At 40.1% G+C, this 25761-nt stretch overlaps 1 protein-coding gene across 7 annotated transcripts in view; it reads left to right on the forward strand.

Moving 5' to 3' along the window:
• Positions 1–25761, forward strand: part of LRRC1 (leucine rich repeat containing 1) — a 100281-nt gene that overhangs the window by 42418 nt on the left and 32102 nt on the right. For all 7 annotated transcript variants that reach the window (XM_042016814.1, XM_042016816.1, XM_042016815.1 and 4 more), the window contains exons 5-12: positions 6785–6841; positions 8413–8476; positions 9153–9227; positions 10960–11104; positions 13729–13847; positions 14832–14915; positions 24006–24121; positions 25026–25198. In XM_042016814.1, coding sequence (XP_041872748.1) covers positions 6785–6841; positions 8413–8476; positions 9153–9227; positions 10960–11104; positions 13729–13847; positions 14832–14915; positions 24006–24121; positions 25026–25198 — 833 coding nt within the window. The remainder of the gene's footprint in view (positions 1–6784; positions 6842–8412; positions 8477–9152; positions 9228–10959; positions 11105–13728; positions 13848–14831; positions 14916–24005; positions 24122–25025; positions 25199–25761) is intronic.

Consider the following 25761-nt stretch of genomic DNA (forward strand, 5'->3'; position numbering starts at 1 on the left):
GCTTGGGATGCATTTTTCAGGGTTATTTTTAATAGCAGTTCTATGCACGAATATGTCTTGCTGGTTGTCACACCTTGTTATAAAACCATAATTTTGCTTAACATTATACCATTTTACTATCCCTAAGATCTTAGTTACTATGATCTTTTCCTTTTTCTGAGTGGCTGCTGTTTTCTGTCTCGCTGCGTCTTTGCTCTCTCCTTCGGTCGCTCCCGTGTTGGAATTGTCGGGGCTGCTGGTGCCTGCGCGCTCTTCCCGGGGTCGTGTTCGGGGCTGCGCGGGCCGGGCCGGGCCGTGCCGCTCAGTTCTCCGTGCGTCGCCTCCTCTGGTCGCAGCTTCGCTGCCGATGCCGGGCGCTGCATCCACGTCTCGGCCAGGCCCCCGGGCGACGATCCCCCCGTGCCCTGCTCCAGCGCGCGTCTCGGCTGGGCGCAGCTCCGTTCCACCGCCGCTGCCGCCAGCCGCTGCCCGCGCGCCTCCCCTCTCGGTCGGGCGTTCCCGGGGCTCGCTCCACCACGCGCTGCGCAGGGCCGGGCAGACACTGCCGGGTCTCGCCGCTCCTCGCTCCGCCGCCGACACTGCGGCTCGCTTGGCTCCGCCCGCGCGCGGGAACTGCCTCGCTGCTGCTCGCAGAGCGCTCGGTGCACGTGGCCTGGGCCGCACGGTCCCTGAGGCAGGCTTCCCTTCGCCAGGACACAGCTGACATTGCTCAACAGTCTCGGTAACTAAATAATATTCACGAAAATATTCTTCCATCGGCATATATTTTGACTCCAGTATTAACTGTGTCCAAACGGTTTTCCAAAAGCCCTTGGTAAGAATTAAATCCCAAGAAACATAGAAAAAGTTCTTAAACAACCATGCCAGGAAGTGTTTCAGTTCTTTTTGAGCTTGAATCAAGCTAAAATTTACAAATCGTTGTTCAAGAATCATTTTAAGATAAATGTCCATATGTGGCTCTGAGAGCCAAGAGTCTTCCCACGGTTCCTCCATAGTTTAGATATGGAATAGCAAAGCAAAACCAAGAAGAGGAATCCAAAGTTTCCAGGGTTTACTCACACAAATCGGTCGCTTAGGGATCGGGGATCGTTCTGCTCTCAATTCTCTACCATTTGTTGCAGTGGGGATACTGCAACACGCATATATCAAACCAGGAGTCCCGTGGAAAGGAAATATATATGGACAGACAGATTCTTGCTAGATGTTTCAGAGATGTTTATTTCTCCAGCCGCATGGCCGGGGCTCTGCCGAGGAACTGTTCCAGTCACGGGACCAAGGGTCCTTCTGCCCGCGCAGGGAACACAAACCAACCAATGGGAACGAGGCTGAGCAGGGGCAGGGAAACCCCGTGTCTGTGCCCTCAGGGCCCCTCTCCCAGGGCTACATGGCAGGGGGGGGACCCCAACAGGATTCTGTCAGATGAGTGACTTGTCATCTGACTGGTGTGTCCTGGGGCAGGGTCATACATGTTACTGGTAGTTTTATTTGGCTGTGGGGATGGGCTGTTTAAATAAGGCTAATTTCATGCATTGTTCTGCCATTGTCAGAGTACTACAGTTACCTTATCTCTTGGAAGACCCTTGAAGGGACAGAAAACCCATGTTCCTTTTCTGCACAAAAAAAAGACAGTAAATTGCCTAGTTTAGACTTCCTTCCTTCCTAGTTTAGAGTCATGACAAATGTTTTAAGGTGTATGTGCTGTATATCCAGGCAGGGTGTCTAAGTACCAGTGATCTTCAGATGCTGGCTCAGTGGAGTCCTTTGGAACTGGTGCACTGGCCAAAATGTGGACTTAATCTCTGATTTCTGTATGCTGCATCCTTGAGCTGTGTTTTGAAGTCATTGCTGCTGCTGCATAAAAAGTGTAATACCAGACCATAGTCGGAATCTATACTGTGTTCTCACCTTACGTATCCTTATTGTGCAGGACTTTCTATTGTTCTGTATAAATTTGGGGACTGTTCCCATTGTCCTGTGTTTCATTTTGCAGTTTTACAAATGTAAGGAGAAATTACATTTGGGATTTTTTTATTCCCCTAACCAGCTTGAAACATGCTGGAAAGGCTGCAGGTCAGGCCATGGATTTCTGCAGGTGCTTTAGATCTTCATCTCTTCCAGCTTTGCTTCCTTATTTCCCAAAGCCTGTATTCTTGTCTTGCTGGCTCAGCTGTGTGCCACTTTTAACATAAGGTCCGAAAGTGTAGTTTTTATTACTCAAGAGAAGGGCGTTGTTCAGTTTTTATTGACAGAGCATCTTTAGCTTTTGTCAGTTCCTTTTGTCATCTATCTTCATTTTCTCCTAGCTTTTCCCACATTTCTCTTTCCACTTTTGTAATTTTAACTTTTTCCTTTTTCCAACAAGGAAATAGTGTATGTCTTATCATGCTTCCCAGTGCTTCTCTCAGAAACCTTTTCTAGTCTCTGCCAAGGGCTTGGATCCTCCTAGTGTTTTTGCAGGGACTGGGATAGAAATGGGGTGTAGGGTGTTGCTCTTAAGGCTGACTTTCTGTCCTCATGGATAGAGGAATATGCTGCAACTGTTCCCCAAGGTTAAAGTGCTAGGATAAACTCATAGCACTTCTGTATTTTATAACTTTACAAAAGATACTACATTTAATGTATGCTATACACTGAAAACGTAGTTTCATCCAGAGTAACTATGGAATGTCTCTCTTTTTTTTTTTTTTTTTTTTTTGCTTTTGTTTTGTTTTTGTTTTTCTTGTGGTTTTTTTTTGTTTGTTTTTTGGTGTTTTTTGTTTTTGTTTTTTTTTGTTTTTTAACTTCAGTGATGTTGTTGTACCTATTGCAATGAATCTCTGTTGTTTAGAGAGTCATCTGTCTGTGAAAAAGTTCTTTTGTAGAACATGGTGGTGCTGATAATCTCGTTGTAATCAATCCAAACTGGCTTGCTTTGGAAGAAAAAGAACAACAGGCTTTGTTTCTGGTTTTAGTGGATGATTCTAGTCTAACCCTTGTTTTGGAGTAGACTGCTGCAGTTGATAAAGGAGTATTTGTGGTATTCCCTATCTGTAGATTGTGTTGGATTGCACATTTCTCTCTCAAATCCTGACAGGAATGCTCAGGAAAGACACTTCCAGCATTTATGTCTACTTTGTTGCTATTAGTTTTGTTCTCAGTGATTGATTTCACATTCTCTTCATTCTTCTAGCTCACACAATGAGTACCAATATCTACAGTTACTGTTGGTAGAGTGCTGAACAAGTATATCTGGTTTATACTGAACCTGACATTTTTAGCCATTGTACCTTTAAATTCAACTTGGTTCCACCCTTACACCAGAAATCATCTGGAATGCTGGGATGGAAAACGTGTAATTATTTTAGTTAGCTTCATCCTCTGCGTGGTTTGTCTGTTTCCTTGTGCTCAGTAATTTCACACACATGCTCAGTGTTCAAGGTGTGTGTGGTAGCTTTTGTAGTGAGAGTTATTACAACATTAATGCTTTTTACAAAAAAAAAGTCAGTGTCTTCTGTCAGTATCTTCTGACGGTGGTGTTTTTTTGTTTGTTTGTTGTTGTGTTTTTTTTAATCTTGTTGCTGTTTTGTTTTTCTTTCCCCTTTAGACTATAAATTACATTTGCTTGTGCATTTTCTGTTGTTTTTTTTTTTTTTTTTGGGAGCAAGGAGTGTTTGTTGGAAAGCAGCCTGCAATGCTCTGTGGTGCATTTGCATTTCTAAATGCAGTTGGTGAACAGCTGCTGATGGAACTGTCTTTAGTGTGAGTAAATTAGACTGCTGTTGCCTTTGTGTTTTATGGTAACTTCCCATGATTGATTTTCTCTACAAGATGAAGATTAGAATTAGGGAAAGAAATCGATAAGGTATGGCTTGCTTTACTTCTTTTCAGGGACTTTAGAAATATTGGACTGACAGTGCACCTGTAAAATTAAGGGCACAGGGAAAAAAGAAATTATTTCATTTAGTATATTGTGAAAAATAGCTATTTGTGGCTGAGAAGAAGAAGGATTACACTTTCTGGAGAGAGTGTTACTAAGTCAGAAAACATACTTGAAAAATAAGTTATGTAAAATTTTTCCTGCAAAAGACTTAAAATTGTGTTTCTTAACAAAACTTAAAAAAAAAATTTAGTACACATACAATGTGGTAAGAACCTGTTGGTAAATGTAAGGATGAGCTATACTTCTGCTTTTTAATGTATTGGAGATTAGTGCTTCAGTACATCAGCATGTCCTTTATATGATACTATTTTATATGATAGCTGTCACATTTTAGATTGCAGCACATAGATTTGCTGGGAGCCATTTCTGTAATTAGTCAAAATGTAAGAATAATAAGTCACTGATTTCCTTCCATTTTCTGACCTCTCTATCAAATAGATCCATCTTAAACATAGTATTTCACTCTAATGATGCAGCTTTGCTGGTTTAAACTTCATAGACTTAGGTCTCTGTGTTGGTGGGATGCCTAATTTTGCTTATTGGGGTCTGCTTACATTGGATTTGTACTCAAGACCTTGGAAGAATTAAAAAGGATAAAGGAGTGTGGGGCAGTATCTTTTCTTTTGTTCCAGGGTAGAGTTAGGGTTGTGAGCATGCTGTGGGTGCGAGTAGCTGTAGAATGAATAAAGCACTTCTCCCTCAGAAAGCTGTGTCATTAGAGATGAAAACGTAGTCCGGCAGGTGGCCGACTCCCACAAGAAGACAACCTGGGCTGAGACTGTGGTGGGCCACAGTCCCTCCGCAACGTGTGGTTGGATGCTCGCAAGGTACCCACAAGGGCACAGCTGCCAGTGAGTGCTCACAGTGCTGCAGCACAGCTGCCTTCCTTGCACCCTCTTGGCAGCTGTACTAGCCCAGGGGTTTAAGGGGATTTATTCTGTGTTGGTTTGGGGATCTGTGTTACTCTCCTTGCTGGCTTATTTTTAAGCAGGATCAATTTCCTGAGCTGATTCACTGGCCTGCCCCAGTCTAATGATATGATGAGGCTGGTTAAGATGGTGGTTCCAAAGTTCTTACTGTTGAACATGCTTTTCTGACAAAGATTTCTGTTCAGCCACAGTCAAAGTGTTGTCTGAGGTAAGAGAAGAAATTAAGAGATTGCACCATTTTACTCATCAACACTTCAGCGTGATGGGGAGGGAGATAAGTAGATGTGGGGTGATGTGTAAACACAAGATTGCAAGGCAACTTGGAGGTGTGCACATCCTTTTTGTATTCTCTTGATAAAAATGAATCATGGACCTCACCTAATACAAGCTTGAAGAGAAAGTGGAAAATTCAAAGGAAGGCTGAAGTAAGTTTCTAGAAAACCTGTAAATGCAAACATAATGGCAGTCTGTGGGCAGCAGTGCGGGTAAGATCAGACCTACACACCTTTTGCAGAGAAAATGGTTCTCCATCACACCTTTCCTCTCCCCCTCCACTTGTTTGGTTTTCATGAGGGTGTTGGATACCATGTCCCACCTTGACTTGTGTTTTATAGTTTTAAAATTTTTATGTGTGAATTTTCTCTTGTGTTGTTGGAATGATGGCTTGCTTATTTCTGTCAATAATTTTGAGTGGCAGTAGCAGAGTTATTCTCACTTATCTTTTAATTGAATTTGTAATAGACTTCTACTAAAGTATCTTTGCCTATGTGATATATTTTAAGTATACTTCTGGAGGAGTACAGAACGTGTTGGGTAAAATGTGCTTATTTTATAAGCTGGAAAGGGCTGCAGAGACCATAATCAAAGGTCCTGTGAGATTTCATTCATTGTTTTTTGAATGCAGTATGAAATAGGCGCATGAGATAAGGATTTATTTTTCAGGCACCATCAAAAGTCAATCCATGAAAAATCTTCTTTCCCATTTAGTCATTACATCAATTCTGTTGCTTTTCCCTGCTTTGATAACTGTATTGAAGTTGCAATGTGAAGATTTTTCTCTTTTTTTTGAGGCTTAAGTTTTATTGAGGTTATCAGCTGCTTTTTTTTACTGGAGCTTAACTAATTATTCTGTAATTTGGTAAGCTGGTATTGTTTGAGATGAGAAAATATTTCAACTTTATGTAGTCTGAATGCATGGAATTGTTTTTGTGTTCTTTTTTTTTTCCATAAGGTGTACAAATTTAGAATTAACATCTGTTTCAAATTCAAGTGGAATTCTTGTTTTTCGTCTAGATTTTATTCCCTGCATACCAGGGCAAGGAGTTTTCTACAACAGAATTATGTTTTATTTGCAGTCACCATATCTGATTTTCATTTTTCCCTGGGATGGTGGAGGATTAGAGCAGATTATAGTGTTGGGATAATGTCTGACTCCTTGTGTTCCATTTAGTCATAAATAACCCCCTGAGAAATCTGAATGTTGCCATGGTGATGTTAGTAAAAGCCTGGGATATGGGGTAAGCGAGCCGCTTAGAAGCAGAATGTCACTTAGAGTAATGAGCACACCGTCATTAGGACAGTGATGGGTTTACCTGGTGCTCTGTAACTTCGGGAGCCCATGCCAGATTCTGAAGGCGAGTAACTAAAAGCAATTCAGATGTAATACACTCTGTTTAGTAACTTGCAGCTACAAACCTTTTAACAAATGGAAATTTGTGTTTTATGTGTTTACTTTCTAGCTTTAAGTATCACAGAGAAGCAAGCAACAACTTAGTCTTTCTATTCTGCCTTTCACATGGTGGTCTGATTGAATTAAAACAAGAAGAATCAGTTTATAGCAATTTGTTTTAAACTGTGTAAATGCACACTTCTCTTCTTAAAATGTGGAATATAAAAAGATGGTATTAAAATGTGGGATTTTTTTGTTTTTTTCCAGTCTTTATAACCTGGCTTCACTGGAACTGAGAGAAAATTTACTGACATATTTACCTGAGTAAGTCACATTGCATGTGTTTCATTATATTAACATAAAATGTTTTTATTCTTAAAATCTGCTCACATAATGAAACTGAATGACAGCTAGAAAAAATATTCCAAACCAGTTGACAACATGAGATACACCCTTCTTTTAGCAGCATCTACTTCCATCCATTACTTCTAGTTGTACTTGATTAGTAGTAGCAGGAGCCTGCAGTCTGCATGGATTGGCTTTGTTCTATAAAAAAGTATTCTGTATGAAATACAGCAGCACCAAACATGTCCTGCATGCATTGAACAAGCCCATCTGCAGTGGGAGTGCTGGTTTGGGTTGTTCTCATGATGAGATTTTGCAACTCTGAAAGTAGGGCAGTAAGATCTCTGAGATTTTCACTCTAGACCTTTTATAGCATTTAAATAAGTGTTTGTATTCAGGGCTGAGTAGCCAAAAGCTTCTAAACCTGGAGGTGAATCTGTTGGTAGCAAACTAGGCCTTCTGATGTCTGACTTCAACCACCGTGACTTCTGGAGAAAAAAGTTATCTGTGCTGTCTGTATTGTGGCAGAGGAATTGGTGGTCTTCTGTTAGACTAATTTGGTATCTTATACTTTGGGGATCCTTTTTGTCTGCCTAGAAGCAGCCTCTTCTTTCTCTAGTGAAGGAGTTTCCTTCCTTCATTATCTGTCTGCTTCTTGCAAGAGTTTTGTTGATTCCTTGTGCTTGTTTAGATAATCTTAATAGGTACTGTAAAAGATTTAACCTATTTTAATCAGAATGTCTTCCCCAGTTGCTTTGGGGTAATTTTTTCCTGTCAGTCTACTCAGTGCCTTGGTTGTGGCTGTTGATGGCAGTGAGCCACAAGACACTTCAATGTCAGTGGTCAGAAGATAGGAATTGCTAGCTAAGTTTGGCCATCCAGTGTCAGAATGAAGCTATCACAAATGCTGACAGTTTTATTGCTCCTGGAAAATTCTGACTGTCAGTAATGTAGTTGACAATTCTTTCTGGTTTTTGTGCTGCTGCAGCTTTGGGGAAAGTAAGCAAGGGCTCTACGACAGCCGGATTTTGAAGGGTGGCCCTCTGTTGTCTGTCTGTTTGAACTTCTTTTACATCCTTTTGTGCTTCCCTGTGTTTGCAGTCTCAAAAACTGAAGTATTTCAGAAATTGATGGATCATGTTGAGAAGATAAATGATGGATATTGAGTCTTGAGTCACACAGTTATGTGATCACGGTGGGGAATTTTTATGCAATTGCATAACTGCAAATTTCCCCTAAAAGTAAATCTAACTAACTGTACTAAAGTATGTGGCATTTGCTACCCCAGGGGACTTACTGTTAAATTAAAAAAAAAGTAATGATTTGGTTGCTTACTAAGTTTTAAGTTTCAAGGGCATACAGTTACACTGACAAACCAAATTATTTTTTCAGTAAGATATTGCTGCAAACAGTCTGTGCCTGGTAAAATAACTGTCTGCTTACACTACATTGTAATTTGAAATTCAAGTTTCAGTAAAATGAGCTTATTCAAATACATGGGGTTTCTGTTGCTTTAGTCTAATGTGGTTTTGTTTTGACTTATCTCACAGATCACTTGCCCAGCTGCAGCGACTAGAAGAACTTGATTTAGGAAACAATGAACTTTATCATTTGGTAAGAGAGCATGCCACTGAAACTGCACATTGGTCTTGTTTTATGCATCATTTAGGTTAAATAAGTTATAGGATGTCCAAAATGGAAGAAAGAAAAATGTATGGAGGGAGAGTCTTTTTATAGGTACAGATGAATTTTCACAGTGAGCTGGTGCTTTCATATCTGCTTAGTCTTGTTCAGTACAATGTCACTTTACTCGAGAAACTGCAGCTGATCTCTAGAAAATGGCCCAGCTTTTTTTATGGAAATAAAAAGGAATGGAAGGACACAAACTCTTGTCTGTGCTTGCAGTTATAATGGCCATATGGACTTGTGTCAGGGGATGGTTGGGCTAAGGGGTTGAAAGTTCCTACATTGTCACAGATAAATCTACCAAAAATATATCTGTCATCTCCCTTAAGGTGGCTCAGGTGAATGTTGGATGGATTCTCAGTAGATCAAGGCTGTGCAGGCAATTTGTTAGTGCATGCCAGGTAAAGAATGGTAGCTTATTAAGCTGTAGCAATTAATTTGTATGATGGAGTTTCCAAATGCTTATAGTCACTACTTCTAACCAAGGTACTTCTAAATAGTGCTCTCAGTAAGAATTGGGTTACTTAGACTGTAATTGTTGGGTAGCTGTTTGTTTTTTACTTGAAGCTCCTATGCTACTTAACTTAACTGCTTTTTGTTATAGCCAGAAACAATTGGTGCACTTTTCAATCTTAAAGACCTTTGGTTGGATGGAAACCAATTAGCTGAAATACCTCAGGTAAAAATGAGCTCTACTGATACTGTTTTGAAGATGCTTTTAAAAGAAAACTTTTTCATTCATTCCTAAAGGGAAGTGCTTTAAAATGGAGTATTTTTTCAGTCTGGGTCTTTGCCTGGGTTTGGTTTTGGGTGTGTAAGGGTTTTCTCTTAATGAGTTCCTCTGTAAGGGATTGGCCATGATGCTGTATGTTGTCAGAAATTTTCTTTTAAGCATTTTGACAAAGGAATTGTTTCCTAATACGCACATTGTTCAGTTTGTAGGATGACACATCCTCTGTTTATAGTTCTTGCCCTAAGATCAGGGAGCCATTAGTTGTTTGAGCTAACCCTCACCTTGTGTATCTATCTGAATTGCAGTTTTAAAAGTTTTGAGTATGAATCCTATTTTTTTTTTTTTGTAGTCATCTTCATCCATTTAAGCATGATATTTGGAAGAAGTACAATAATGGAACTGTTACCATAAACAGAAATTTTGGTTTATTCAGGCAAATCCCCCATCTGACATCAGTCACGGGATGACGGAACTTAGCATTTAAAGCTTACAGCACTCTAAATTCCCTTTCTTAAGAACTTTTATAATATGTGGGATGGTTCCTTTTCCCTCTTTTTCTTTTACAGCCAAGTCAAAACCTGTTTTTCTCTCTTCCTCCTGCAGTTTGCTCTTACTTGCTGCATGGATCTCATTGTCAACTGTGTGTCTTGGAAATCAGTTACAGTTCAGTGGGTTTAGTTGACTTTGTTTTTGTTGGTTGGCCTAGTAATTTTTTAAGTAGAGGTGATAGTTCATAAAAGGTCAAGTGTGACTTCAGCAGCCGTTTTTGTTAAAATTGACCATTATTGTGGTCAGCGTCCAAAGGGTGAACTTGTAATATAAAGGGTATGTATTTAATGAAAGATCCTCTTGAGAGGTAGGCATTTCAAAAGTAAAAGAACCGATCTTGTAACTTAGGATCAAGGCCATTGCTGTATGAAAATTTCATATATGTAAAAGTAAAAGGCACTTCTTCCTCAGCCATTCTGTTCTCTGAAAGGTGATTTGGATGACTAAAATGAGATCTGTTCTCAAGTGTGTATAGGGATGTCTGTGTGCATGGGGAAAGGGGGGATGCTCTGATAGCTAATAAAGTCAAAGGTATTTCTCTGTCTAATGGTTGGGTTGCCATGGTAAAAAAATTAAGTAGTCATTAATAATAGTAGATGATGGCAGTATAACTTGGCAGTTCAGATATGCTTGCCAGAGCAACACCCTCAATTCGTATTTCTACATTTGTTGTAGCTGGGAGATGTGAGGATATGAAATCCCTAGATGTCATGGCATGTTGCTGTAGCAGCCAGGAGAGACTAATCCTAATTTGCCTAGGGTTAATTGGGAGGGGTAGACTTTAATTATGTAGTGGTTGATAATCTGCCATTCTGAAAAAAACAACTTTGCAGTCTTTACTTGAGGAAAACTCCAGGTTTGGCTGGTGCTTGCCTGGGTGTGCTTGGCATAGCTTGCCTGACTACTGAAGCCAGTTTAATAGTTAAAACAAGAAACCGTGACTGAATCACTTGGTTGGTTTATCATATGTAAAGTGTAATTATTTACTTTTTTCTGCTTTTAGAGGTCGTACAAAGAATGGCCAATTAAGAGGTCATACAGATAATTGTTTTTCTTTGTGGAACTTCGTTTTTCAAAATGCTTTCTTACGTGTTTGGGCATGACTTAAATTTTTTGTCTTGTATCGCAGGAAGTAGGAAACCTGAAAAACCTGCTTTGTCTGGATGTTTCTGAAAATAAATTGGAATGCCTTCCTGAAGAAATTAGTGGTCTGACTTCTTTAACAGACTTGCTTGTTTCTCAAAATTTACTTCAGGTCTTACCTGATGGCATTGGTAAGTACAAGATGAATGCTATCACACAGAACCATTTAATCCACCATAACTGGAAGTCATTTGCGTTTTTTAAGTCTTTTTGTGCAAGAGATGAGTTTATCTCAAGTTGGTTTTTTTTTTTTATTTTTTCTTAGTATGAAATGCATAGCTTTATTAATGTTGCATTTTAATTGCCTGCATAATGACTCCCTCATAATCCTCTTTCAGTCTTCACTTGATACATCCAAAACAACATAAAAGTTAGTATGTCCCTTCAGTTCCCATTGTATCCATGTCACCATCAGAACTCTTTAACAATGTAAAATTGTAGCTTGCAACATGCTGTGGGTCACTTGATAAGACTGGCTGAAAGTATCACTGTATCAAAATACAGTATTTTGAATGGCAGTGTGTGTTTATCTTCGTTTGGACAATGTGATTAATCCTCTACTGAACCTAGTGGAAGGCTGTTTGCCTCGCAGCCCATTAATCCTTGCCTTGAGGATTCCAGCTACAGCCTTTCTGTGTCTGACCCCTTAGACTGGGTTCAGTAACTGAAGAATGTTTCCTGAAGCATTACCAGTGCCTTTTTTAAGGTGTATGTTTTTACCTGTGCAGTAGTTGTGACAAGTAGTCGAACAAGCATTTTTTTCTCTACTCATCAGCTGTTTTTCTGGAAATTTCCATTTGTAGGAGTACACCCTCTCCTTTAGAGGATTCCCTCCCACCTCCCCCCCCCAAAAAAAATAAAGGTGTAGGGGAAGGAGGACTTGTGAATGTGGTTTAACCACATTTAACATTTGGAAAAGAGTGGTCAGACCTTCCCCCTTCGTATATATTCTATATAAGGCTAAGAAAAGTTTCTCTAGGAGTTAGACTTGGGGAGTGGGGTGGCAGTTGTGGGTCCTACAGCTGCCTACTGTTTGTTTGACAGAGAGTTGTAGCAGCCCTCTTTGATGACCTGTGCTGGCCAGTACAGTTTTTGTACATCAGAAATGGAGCTGTAGCTTCTGAAAGTTGGCAGCCCATGCACCTGGCTGGACAGAGCTTGTTGGCAGAAGTGAACCTTGCTGGTCTCTGTGGAAGCTCCTGGGAGTTGCCCAGCTGATCACTGAATTCTTGGTGGGATTGGTGGATCTGTAGAGCTCTTGAAACAGGGCTCTCACCAGTGCCAGTGGGTCAGGTCAGCTGTGGCCGTGTCTCACCCAGTCTCCAGAGCTCTGATGGAGCTCCAGCACCCCCAGGCAGCCTGTGCCAGTGCTGCACCACCTCCCACTGAGGAAGCTGCTTCTGATGAGCAGCTGGGATCTCGCACGCTGCAGTTTGCAGCCATTGCTGCCTCACCTGCCACTGCAGAGAGGAGTTTGGCTCTGTCATGTCTGTAACTGCCCTGCCAGTGGTCCTGGGCAGTTTCTAGATGCCTCCTTGGCTGTCTCTTGGTGGGAGTCAACAAAGTCAGCTCCTTCAGCCTCAGCTCATATGTGCCCTGGCCATCTTGGTAGCTTCCTACTGGACCCCCATCACTTGAACAGGGGAGTTGAGGGGGAAGACAGGACATCACATGAAACTGAGAATGATTTTGAAGGTGTGGTTTCACTAATTGCACATAGATAGGATAATAGCAACTTCTGTTGATCTGCTGGCTGTAGTTCTCCTAATGTAGTCTATTGGTGTTTGTTTCTGATGAGAGCTCACTGCTCTTTAGTGTTCAGCCGGGTGCTCAGCATGGTATCCATGTCCTTTTCAGCAGGGCTCTTTTATAGCTGTCACTTCCCAGCCTGTGCTGGTGCATAGGTTTACTCTGTCTGGGTGCAGAGCTCTGCGCCTCTTTGTGCTAAACCTCAGGTTTCTGTTTAGGTTGCTGTCTTTTTGTGTGTCTGACATCTCTTCATGATTTAGCATCATCAGTGAATTTGATACTCCAGAGTATTACAGCTGTTTTGGAAAACACAGGGGTGGCAGGGAGGTGTCAGCACCTAGTGTTGTCTCCTGAATTCTTTATCTTGGGCTCTGCCTGAGTCAGCTTTTGCACCAAAGACCATTTGGATACAAAGGAGTAGAACAAAGAGAGTTTTCTGCACTGAAATAGTGTTTTGTTCTTCCTGAGAAGGTCACCTTCAAAGAAGTTTGATTTCTCATCTAAAGAATAAACTTGGGTTTCATGTCTGACTAACTAGGTTCTCTGTTAGGACAAAGAGACCTTGATCCTGTTTGGGTTTGGGCTATCACTTCAGTGCAGGATGTTCTCACTGTGTCTGATTAGGTGTAGGTGATCTTCTGAAGACTTCTTTATTAATAAACATTGTATAATTGAGGAGCAAACAGGTAATTTTTTCCCTTGTTTATAGGCGTTTGGGTAGACACATCCTTGATATTTACATGGGATATCATTCAGATTGTAACTTTATTTCAATTTAATATGCTTAAAGGTTGGATATGAATATTGAATATTAATTCAGTCATATTAAAACTTGCAAAAATAGTGCAAGCACTAAGTAAAGTAGTGCTTGAGTTCTTTTATTTCACCTAAAAAAATTTTTCATTGTTTTAGAGGATTTCTAGGTGTTTTGCAGCAGTAAAAATTAATGGAATTAAAGGTATTGGAGGATACTAGACTAAAAATCCATGTTGTTCTTTCTGTCCAGGAAAATTGCGGAGGCTCTCCATTTTGAAGGTTGATCAGAACAAACTGATTCAACTAACTGATTCAATTGGAGACTGTGAAAGCCTTACTGAACTAGTTCTCACAGAAAACCAGCTGCAGGTAAGCATGGTCATGGCTGCTCAAATGGCAGGTGGTAATAAGACCTGCTGTTAAGTGCTGAATCACTTAGCTCATTAGGTTACTCACCCTTGCTACTGCTAAGTAGTGCATTTTCTTTAAATGCATCTTATTTCTTACCTGTTAAATGAATGCTGGAGATCAAGCTGTGTGTAGTAGCAATCTGCCCTTCAAATGCTTAAGCAGTTAACATATTCACTTCTGAGTCTTTCATGACCAGTGAGAGAATTGGAGCTCATGGAGTGCAGGTATCGCTTACTTTGTTGCGTTTTTTTATGCAGGGGTTTGTGTTGTATTGCATTATTGCAAGTTTTTTGCTGTGCATTATCTGGATCAGTCTTGCTGGGACTGAATAGAAGGCCTGAGCTCTGAAGAGCTTGAACTACTTGCTCTGCTGATCTGCTCTAGCCAGGTGTTAAATATGTTAAATGAAAATAAAATCTCAGAATTCCTTCTGTTAGGTGTTTTCTTCCATTATTTTGAAACTTCATGTGACGCTGACACTTGGAGAGTAGCTGTCTTTAAATAAACTAGGTTTGAGCATTTCTTGTGCTTGGTTGAGTTAGAAGCTTAAGACTGTTGAAAAGATGCCTCTCTAACAGTCAGTTTATAGCACCTCAGTTAGGAGATAGCTGACCAAGAAGCAATTTTAGGAATGTAAAGTTAGATAATACGCACATCCTACATACATGCATTCTGTACACAGCTGTTGTGTGTCTATTGTCATGGTGCAGAGATAATTAATGAGTGAATTTGTGTTAGAAACTGACATTCTTGGACACTTGTTCTGAAATATAAACCTTTGGACCTTCTTTGGAAGGTCTGGCAGTAATGAGGGTTAACTACATTTCAATTTTGAAAGTGGATCAGACTATTAATTAATTATACAAGCGAGTTAAGTGGTTTACCCTGACTCTGTGTATTTACAGATTCTGTTTGTGTATTGTTTTGTTTTTGTTGGCACAGTCATTGCCGAAGAGCATTGGAAAACTAAAGAAGCTGAACAATTTGAATGCTGATAGAAACAAATTAACATCTTTGCCCAAAGAGGTAAGTTCTGTACAGATGAGATTGTAGAAACAGAAAACTCTTGATTTCAGATGCCTACAAGAAGTAGCAGGCAACTTTGGTCCCATGGGTATTCTTTCCAAACTGATCAAAACCAGAAACTTGTCTACTAGATCTGAACTGTGGTGATTTGGTGGCTTGGAAGTACAAAATGTCTTTGTAGTTGAACAAAAAGGCTTGGATCTAATTAGCGTGTAACTAACTGGGATCTAATTAGTTTTCAACTGTTAATTCCCAGTGTAGATGTCAGGTCCTGCACTATTTGAAGACTTGGAGTTCTGGTAGGGTGCATGCAACACCAATATGTCTCTTCTGCATGTAGTATGAAACTACTGCCACACACTTCCTCACCTCACTGCTATGACCAATATCTAAGGGAAAGTTTCATACTCTGAAAAGTGGCTCAGTGACTGTCTTGACAGTCTTTTTGGTTTTGGAGATCTCTGGACTACTTTTGTCCTTAAATATAAGGACCTGACGTGACCAAGATACCTCAGATTTTGCAGCAATGAGCACTAGGACTTCTTGTCTATTGTAACAAACAGTATGTAGAATGAAATGAGGCTAGAGTTTGTGTTGTGGAACTAAATCTTATTGAAGGCTTTACAAGTTTAGTTGAGGCGTAAATTGTGGAAAAAAAGTCGGGAAAGCAGCATCCTATGATTGTAGCATGGGACTATGAGTTGGTTCTGTTTGTACTACTTTTTCTCTGTGATATTTGTCCAAGTAATTCTCCCTCTTAATTTTCCTATCTAGTGTGTGACTCTGAGCTTGTAGCTATTGTTCTCCACTTTCAGTCACCTAAGGAGCAGGAGGGTTATGTACTTGGGTGACAGCCATTGGATGGAAATTGAGAGGAGTATCAGCTCTGACTTGCTTCCTTATGGAGCTTGGAGAGCTCAAGAAGGAGGTATGAGAAGAAAGCAAAGTGGCAAGGAGATGGGGAAACGCTGAAGAAGAGGGATCAAGCAGGGGCAGCTGCCGTGCTGTGGCACTGGCAGCATCAATCAGTGTCCTGGTCTGAGCTGCCACAGGCCAGTCACCTAATTGGGGGAAGGTGAGGGAGGAGATATGTTAGTACTGCAGCTTTTCTAGCAGAACAGTGTCTTCTCTGCAGTGGTGCTTCTGGTTCTGAACAGAGAATTGTTACAGGTCTTACCCAGACAGGTTGCATGATTGCTAGCAAGAGGCAAGACCCTGGGAAAACTATCTGCGTTGGGATGGGATGGCAGTTTTCATCTTACAATGTGCTGAGTTGGAGGAAACCCATCAAGATCATGAAGTTCAACTCCTGGCCCTGCACAGGACAGCCCGAAGAGTCACACCATATGCCTTGAGAGCATTGTCTAAACACTTCCGGTACTCTGTCAGGCTTGGTGCTATTATCACTCCCTGGGGAGCCTGTTCCAGTGCCCAGCCACCCTCTGGGTGAAGAACCTTTTTCTGATATCCAACCTAAACCTCCCCTGACACAGCTTCAGGCCCTTCCCTCAGGTCTTGTCACTGGTCACCACAGAGAGGAGATCAGTGTCTGCCCCTGTGCTTCCCCTCGCAGGGAAGCTGTAACTGCAATGAGGTCTCCCCTCAGTCTCCTCCAGTCTGAACAGACCAAGTGACCTCAGCCGCTCCTCATACAGTTTCCCCTCAAGGCCCTTCATCATCTTTGTTGCCCTCTTTTGGATGCTCTCTAATGGTTTAATGTCTTTCTCATCTTGTGCTCATACAGCAGAAGACTTTCCATGTCTTTACAAAGGCCTTTAAGTTAATACATAACACAGGTATGGTAAAATGCCTGTACTTGAGATTTGTGCAGTTTTATGTCTACTGCACCTTTGAGCAGAATTGTTCTGAGTTTAGCATGGAAGGTTTTACTGGTACACTTTATTTCCAGGTTGGACATTAATATCTTGTGTAGTGTATAAGCGCTTTTCTCAGTTAATGGAATACATGGTATTGGAGGTGGTGCATAAGGGCAATCAGTGTGGCTTGGAAGAAGCAGGGACAGGAGCAGGTGAGAGGAGAAGGCTCAGCTGCAGAAGCAGGTAAAGCAGGGGGAATATGGACCATGTCTGTTTGGGGGTATAGTGGGGTCAAGAGCTCAGTTGAAAACAATAGAGGGATTAATACTGAGCAAGATACTGAAGACTTGGAACCAGCGACGTTTTTCAGAGGTGGAATGTGTTGCTCAGTTGGTGACGGGGATATCCAAGGGTGAAGTGAAGAATGAGAGTGTGTCTAGAGAAGTTCAGTGCACATGAGAGAGAGGGAGGGAGGGGGACACCTGCACAGAAGTGGAATGAAGACAGGGCTGAGCCTGTGTTTGGAGAAGGTGAATAATGAGAAAATGGAAGGTAGTGTCTGGAATGAGGTGAGCTGGGGAGTTGTGGAAGTCCAGGAAATAAAAATGAGAGAGGGTGGTTCCCAAGGGAGCTTGGCAGGGAAACAGAGGAAGCAGAGCTCTTTGGCTCCCTATCAATGACTTTGAAATAGAATTTTTATTTTTCCTTTAAAGGTGTCCACGCCAACGTGTCTGTCTCATTAGAACAAGTGCTTTGAAATTACATGTAATGTAAGATTTTATGTTTTGCTCTGTGGATATTTAATTTTTTATTATTTAATTTTAAAGGAAGCCAGCCCTTTTCTAACTGCAGGGTCATCTCACCTTTGATCAGTGCATTTGAATTCCAAGATAGTAATGTTACAAATAGAAAGCATAAACAACTCATGGCAGTGGTGTGCCTCAAAAATACTGTTAATGCTTGCATTGCAGAACCTGCTTTCTAGCTAACAAGACTTTTCTGTTTCAGTTTTTCAAGTTTCAGTTTGAATTCCTTGGGCTACAGCTGTGAAGTAAAACATTTTTCCTTGAATGTTTTTAGAGTGCCTTCTTAGAGTGCTGAAATGGTAGTTTCAAAAACAGAGTAATCTGTTGGTCTCTGCTCATGTTCCATCTGTTCTTGGAGCTGGATTTTCTCGGTATAGTATTTTTCTTAACCAACAGCATTTTGCTTTAAACCAAACACGAAGATTTCATAGTATATGTTTTCTGCTTAAAATTCAGAGGAATTAAGTGAAGAGTCACATTTCATGTCGCTAAAAGAAAAATGTTCCACATAATTGAGTGCATAGGTATAACAATTACTGTTTGCTGTTATGGAAAGCATCAACGGGAGCAGCTTTAGGGGGCTGATAATGGCAAAGATTTCAATTCTGAGTTTCCCTTTGGATGGCAGGGAGGAACAATTTGGTGTCTTTGGTGAAATGTTCAATTTCCATTTTTGTTCTCATTGTTACTGACTTGGAAAAAATACAAAATACACTGGTAGTGCACTTAGGGAAGACAGGAAAATGTGTCACCCTTTTACTGTCTGTTGGAAGGCTCTGCTTGACAGTGAGAAAGTATACTGTGTTTTCTGTTTATTTTCATCTTAAACTGACTAACTAAGATTTAAAGCCAGGCACAAGCTTCTGTCAGAAGTAATTTTCAACAACCCTGCCTGCTATGTGTTGCTTAAGATGTCTCCTGAGACAGTATGGCAAAGACTGGGGTCGTGGACATTTGCACATCAAAGTTGGTATTTGTACACTGGGTCCCCCCTCGCAGAAGCAGAAGTAGAGTATGCAGTGCAGATATTTTTCCTCAGTATGTTTCCCTCTTTTTTTTTACGTGTTTTTCTTACCTCTTCCATTCTTTCTCTGCCTTACAGAGTGCTAGAGCAGCTGTGTGCATGTGGTCTTCGGCCCTATAAAACATGGATATGAGACAGGCTGTTACTGGTTTCTGTTGGAGAGGGACAAAGACACGGTCTTGTGTGTAGAAAAAAAAGTGGAATTCAGCTAGAGAAAAGAGTACTTGTACCCAATACTGTACCTGCTTGGTGTTGCTGTCATTTCATCCAGAATTATTCCAGTAGCAAAGACCACTTTTATAGATAGGACGGTGGAAATTATGTGCCTGCTTTAATGTAGCCTGGTGAGATAATCTCTGAGTTCTAGCTTTTCTGTGGTAGTGTGTGTTTTTTGGGGAAGGGAGTAGAAGGATGTTGATTTGGTTGTGTTTTGTTAACAGTTTAAGAGAATTGGATTTTGAGTCACTGTGTTAAACTATTACGTTGCAAGATCTATTGCGAGGCACATTTGTAAAACCATTCCTTATCTTTTGGTGTAAAATTTTTTGACTTGGGATTATTAAGGAGTTTGTATGTAAATACACCTTCAAGGTTTCCTGGTTCAAAGGTTCTTCTTTATTGTGTGCTGATAAAGGTAAAATGTGGAAGAACTAAATATATGACCAAGGCTTGAGTCACAGATTTCATCTTCAGTATCTCATTTTGCAGCTTAGTCTCTCTCTGACTGAAGTGGTGAAACAGACTTCAGCAAGAACTGAGAATGTCTAAACCTGTTCATAGTTACAAATGTTTTTCCCCTTAAACTTGAAAGACCTGCCTGGTGACTCTTTGGTGTTGAAATCCCACCCTGGCACAGGAACGCTGATGAAACTGGTGTGTTGATTTTGGCACTTGCATAAATAACCTCCTTGGAATGTTTTCCAGTTTATGTGCTTTTGTTAATGAGTCTTTACAATCTGCAGAGATCTGGTAATGTGTCCTTCCTGGCTCTGAGATACATTGTGAGAATTATTACTCCATTAGGTAAAACTATAGGGTTGGTTTGTTTTTTTTTTTTTTTTTTTTGCAATAACTATGGTTTTTAAATTTAAATTTTTTAAAACAAGTTGGGACCACTTTGTTTTTTCTGATTTTAACTTTTGATATCGTGTCCCCTCCCTCATTTGTATAGAAGTATGTGTGTCTCAAAGGAAAAAAAGAAAGACACTGAGAAAAAGTGCAGGAACACTTGAGTCAGAGGGCTAAGAAGCTGTCTTGGTGAGCCCCTCTCCTACTGTTCACCAGTGGTGCAGGAGGTGTTGAAGTGAGTTTACTGAAGATTTTCCTAGCCAATTTAAAGTTAATAATAACAACAGAATAATAGTTAATGATAGTGAATTGGGCAGTTTTTTCCACCCCTAAATGTACCCTGTGCTTGCAGTTAAAGAATTAATACAGTTTATGTGGAGCCAAGGAAAATTCTGACTTTATTTTCTTTGAACCAAAACAAAATTTTGGATATAATGCTGGAAAAGATTTTACAACACAAGAGGAACTGTGTTTAAATTGCCACTATATTTATCAGACTTGTTTACATCTGTGAGAGTTTTTGATGCTGACAGCTCTTTTGAGAGTTGAATAAAAGAGATGCATCACTGGACTTCTAGCTAGTCACACGACAGCTGAAGACTAATCATTACAGTATTTGTCATAATGTAATTTTTTTGCATTGCTTATAGCTGTGTGAAAGGTGCTGACTGCTAAAGGAGAGAAGAATTGATTCATACCTTTTGAGTAGTAAACAGGTGCTGGTATCTACTTGAGAGTCATCAGAAACACCAGCAGAGAAGCAATGTATTAAGACTTGAGTTCTGGAGGACTGTTTAAGGTAGACTAGTAGTGGGTATATGAATGGCAAAAAAGCAGGAGAGTGAAATGCTAAATGCTGGTCATGATGACAACATAGGGGGGGAGTTTTAGCAACCAAGCTGATACCCTGTCTATGTGTGTCCCAGCCTTACTGCTTCTCCATAATGAGGAAGCTGTTAGGAAGATGAGCCTCAGACTGAGATAGAAGAAAAGAGCAGTAAGATCACCCATTAAAGGGTTTAAAGGGTTAAAGGTTTGTGATGCCTCTGGATGCCTCCTAGTGATGCTCATCCTCTCAATCAAGCCCATCTGAATGCAGTTTTGTTCTATCTTCGTAGTATCAATGATCTTAAGATTAGTGCTTCATAGAAATGACCATTTACTGCCTAACGACACGTGAGTTTTGTTTTTGTGATTTTCCTTTTGGTTTTTACCTAGGCTTACTGTTCTTTGGAGTTGGTGTGATGTGACAAGTCAGTAACCCTTAAACTAAAGTTGCTAAAATGAACTAAGTCTCATGAGTATGACTTAGGCATGCACAACTCATGTGAGATCTTTTCCTGATGTCCTGCTCACTACAGAAGAACGTGAGGACTTCTTTAAGCCTCAGTCCTTGGAACAGTTACTCACGTGCCTAGAACTAAGCACATGCTTGTCCCCATTAAGTGAAGTCTGTGCTGGAAATGAAGTGTGTGCTTAACTGGCGAATGGGCTTGTGGCCTCAGCTGTGTCCTTGCTGCGTATGCGGTGGTTTGGCACAGTTTGTTGTGAGCATGTGACCCTTGGAAAGCATGGCTCTTCCTCAGTTAACAACTCTGAGCCAAACCAGCGACGTTCTGATACCGTGTTACTTCATGGCAGCCACAACAGTGTTTTCCTTTCCGCATGCCATGTAGTGTGTGCACTTTGCCTCCGTGGTACTGCTTCTTGTTTAGGTTTTCAAGCATTGGACCTGATGTCTTTCTGTACTGCTGGATGGGTGCCATCTTTGTTTGAAATTACAAAGATTTTTGATTTTTAACTGTCAGCTTGTCCTTTTTTCCTGTGTGATATCTCACTCGATGCTGCTTGTTAAATGCTGTCTGCATTTTCTAAAAACAGTTTCATTAAAAAAATTCAGTGTCTCATTTTTAGCTACCCTACTACCCTACTAAAATAAAAGGTCTTCACTACCTTTGAATGAAACAACCTTTGAACAGCAGCCTGTTGACTGATAGAGAGCAAAGTTATATTAACTGAAGTTTAAATGCTTTAGGAGTTACAACCCTCTTTGGCAGTAGAAGAATGTATGTTCTGTCTCCATTTGTTGGCATGCTCTTGTCCAGTATGGGTAAAGAAAAATAAATTGAACATCTCTTGTATTTTCTTAATTGTTAGCCGCTTGGAAAATTATGGGTCAGGTAAATTGATAACCCTGTAAGTATTCTTCAGTCCGTGGTTCTACTGTTACCTTTCATTAAACTGCTTTAAGTGCATGATGACTCAGGCTGTCCTGATTCCACTGCTGCATTTTTCCATTGTCAGAAGTATAGAAGTTTTGGTCTCATCAGGGCTGCATGGCTTTACTTTGTTTGTTTGGCTAACCTGTTTGGATCTCCATGCTCCAAGACTGAGTAACGCAAACTTCATTCATGAAAAGGGAACACTTTGTGCACACTGAGGGCATCACTTGCCAGCTCATCAACATTCCCTAATTGTATTTCTTGCTTTTCAGAGCTACTCATGTTAGAAACACCAATTAGACACTTACTTTGTATATATATTTTTTTAATGTCACAGTGTGTTCTGTGAATGTGTGAAGGCACATTATTTAAGAATTTGTACACTCTTTAAAGTGAATAGCAGAGTTCTTGCACTAAGAAATGTTTGCTTACTATTTGAGTGCTGGTTTCTAAGGGCTTTGATTCACAAGCTAAAATGGCTTGCAAGGTTCATGCTTCTGTGGTACACACAGGGCTGGGAAAGCTGATAATCTTGTGAAATAGCTGTATCTTAGGAGTGCAGTGATTTAAGGGAAATGTCACGGATTCTCTTTTGTCAAGAATGTAGTGCGTTAACTTTGTGCTGTAAATAGCTTGTGAATCAGAAGCCTTGAGCAGCTGATTGCTGTTTTCTTCTGTTAAAAAGCATTTATCATACAAAGGAAGGTGAGTGGGATGTAAATGCTCCATTTCTTTGTTTTATTTTGTAAGTCACAGTTGCATCCTTTAAAAGTGGCTTTTTGCTTAGTAAATAGTATAGGCTAAATCAACACTATTTTTACTTTGACTAGTTAAAATATTTTGTGCTATTTGTCTATAATCTCAGTCTTGGGTTAGGTTTTGCAAAGGCACAACTGACAGTTGACAAGAATACAATAATTTCAGCTTAGTTTTGGGGACTTCTGGCCAAGGTATAGTTACATATTTGCTATAGTGTGAGGGGAGAACCTTCTTAGATGTATGTCACTACAGAAGTCCTCTGATTCTTGAACGGAGGTGTTCCACTGTGTTTAGTTTGGAATCTAACTCTATAGTTAGATTCTAAGTCTACTTAACTTGAAAGCTTCAAATGGCATTGGGATATTTTGCCTCTAATACTTGGAGTAAGAGAAGAGAAATCTTTTTTCACCTTCTTACGGTGAGTTTTGGAACTGGCAAACAAACAACAGGGCTTTTTGAAACTCTGTATGATAAGCAAACAAAGATGAGTTTCCTTTGTTAATAGGAACAAAGAGTTACTTGAGGCAGCTTTTGAGTTCCTAGAACTGATTATCTTCCTGTTTAAAGTAGTTCCCTCTGGAACATAAAGTTGGAATGAGGGTTTTTTAATCAAATGTGGAGGGTTTATTTTTCTGAAAACAGCTACTTTTGGTGCAAAATGTAGATTTTTAAAGGTAAAACTGAAAAATCCCATCTTTTGCACCCAAAAAACGAATTAGCTTGAGAATGCAAGTGCTTATATTTGGGTAAATTGATAGAGACAGAGGATATTAGATTAAAATAGATTAAAGAAGGCCAGTTCATGTGGGAATCATGTTGAAATTGGATGCTTCTAATGAATTGGGGCATCAAAGATTTTACCAAGTCTTCTGCTTCTAGTGAAATTTTAATTAATCTTTGTGGACTCAATAAATTTTGGGAGTTGATAGGTGTATTTAGCATTTTGCCTTGCTTCAAGCCCCATTGCGCTTGACCGGATATAAAGTTGCCATGAGGAAAGAAAGAATTAACATGTAAAACATAGAGCTAGAAAAAGTTGACTGTAGGGTGTTTTGTGAATGTTGGGCACAGAGTAGCTTCTGTGTGGTTACTGGTTTCTTCTGGGTGCGGAAGGCTCTGAAAGGTAGCTAGAGTGTGACCTATATGTAAAGATATCCATTATTTGCAGATACAGATGTTCCAGAGACTGCCCCAACAGACTTGCTTCAGGTCAGACTTCTTCTAAACTAACACTTGTTTGCAGTCTGTACCTCTGGGGGAAGTGTCTGGCAGGCATTGTAACTTGAATGTGCTGTGACACACTCTGTGACCTGTACTGCATGCTTTTGTTATGCTATGGTACTGCAACAAAACCAGACTTGCTTTTTTTTTCCCCCCCCTCTTCTCCAATGTAGGTTGGGGGCTGCTGCAGTCTTAACGTCTTTTCTGTACGTGACAACAGATTATCTCGAATTCCCTCTGAAATTTCACAGGCCACTGAACTTCATGTCCTGGATGTTGCTGGAAACAGGCAAGAGATTTTCGTATTTTCATGTTCTTTTGCTGTATTTACTTAATTCTTTCTGATAGCGAAAGATAGTATGTCTAAGAACTGAGTAATAAAAAACCAGTTATGACATTCCTGTTAGTGTTACTGTTGAAATTGTTGAAGTAGTCATCCCGCTGGGCCAAAAGTAGCATGAATTGTGTGTTGTCATGAGTGTGATTTTTGGATTACTTTGACCCTGAAGAAGAGATTGGATTTAAAAAAACAACCCTCTGGATTTGTATATTTCTGAGAATATAGGCAGTGGATAGAACTTCAGGTGAAGCTACCAAGCCATGTCAAGTGGCACTAATATTGAGTGTCTTATCTTCGTGATACAGTGTGAGTAACAAGGAAAGCCACTTTGACCTTGCAGCTTCTCATGAGTCTTAGTGCTTCAAACATCAACATGCAAAACGAGTGGATTAAAGCATAAACCAGCATATTAGTTCAGTTAGTAGGAAGTTAAATGAAAAAAAAAAAAAACCAAAATGGAGGAATAGCGAAGGGCATATCGTCTATGCAATATAATTGTCTCACAGGCACTTGCTTATTTCTGTTCTGGCCACTGTTTACATGTAAGGCTCCTGACAGGAAGCAGCTGTCCGCCTTCCAGGGCACTTTACTGCAGTAGAGGAAGCTCAGTGTAGTTTTACCTGTTGTTCACAGCTTCAGAGGATTATGGTATAAAGTTCAGCTGCAGATTTTTTTTTTTTTTTAAAGAATGGAGTAGTTGAAATTGGTGACTACTGCAATGCCTTCTGTTAGAGGCATTAAATTCAATCCTGTTTGTTCCAACTCAGCGATGTATACTTGAGTTGCCTTCACGACCGTCTATTGAGTCTCCTAGAGAGTGTCCTGACATTTTTACTTTGCTTTTTTGAACTAGGCTGACGTATCTTCCCATTTCACTGACTACCTTAAAGCTGAAGGCTTTGTGGTTGTCTGATAACCAGTCCCAACCTCTGCTGACGTTTCAGACTGACACAGACCCTGAAACAGGAGAAAAGATTTTAACATGTGTATTACTTCCTCAAATGCCTTCTGAGCCTGGTTGCCAAGGTAAGTGCCTAGAGTCAGCTTTTCGTTATGTATAGAAGTATTATTTCTTTGTTTACTGAGTTGTCCCATAAAGTTTTGTAAAGCATGCATAATCTCTAGTGAGCAAAGTAGCAAAGTTATGGTTGAATTTTTAACATTAAACTTAGATTTTTCTGTTATCCTACTAGTCTTCAGAAGACTTGAAAACTTGGCACTGAGTGTTACTGAAAATACAGTGACAGCAGCTACAATAAATAAAATACAGATCTGTAAGAAAAAGAGTTACTCATATCACTATTCTGAGGCTTGCCAGTGGGCTAAGTAGTGGTGTCCATATTTGTGTACGTTGATTATACATCTTAAAGATATATATAGATATAGATATATATATATATGGTTAAATGGTGGCTTTCCAACTGCAGTCTTTTCACCAGCAAAATAAATTGCATAGCTAATAATAAACAGTAGACTTTTTACTTTGTAGCAAACTAATTTTCTTTCAAGCAAAGGTGCTGTACAGTAACTTTATTATATTTATCAACAAGTGTAGAATTGCAGTATAAGTTGCTTTTCCCTTTCATGCT

The sequence above is a fragment of the Corvus kubaryi genome, unplaced genomic scaffold (assembly GCF_017639235.1).
Source record: "Corvus kubaryi isolate FWS band 111438036 unplaced genomic scaffold, C.kubaryi_AGA036_p1.0 split3-73, whole genome shotgun sequence".
NCBI classification, from domain to species: Eukaryota; Metazoa; Chordata; class Aves; order Passeriformes; family Corvidae; genus Corvus; species Corvus kubaryi.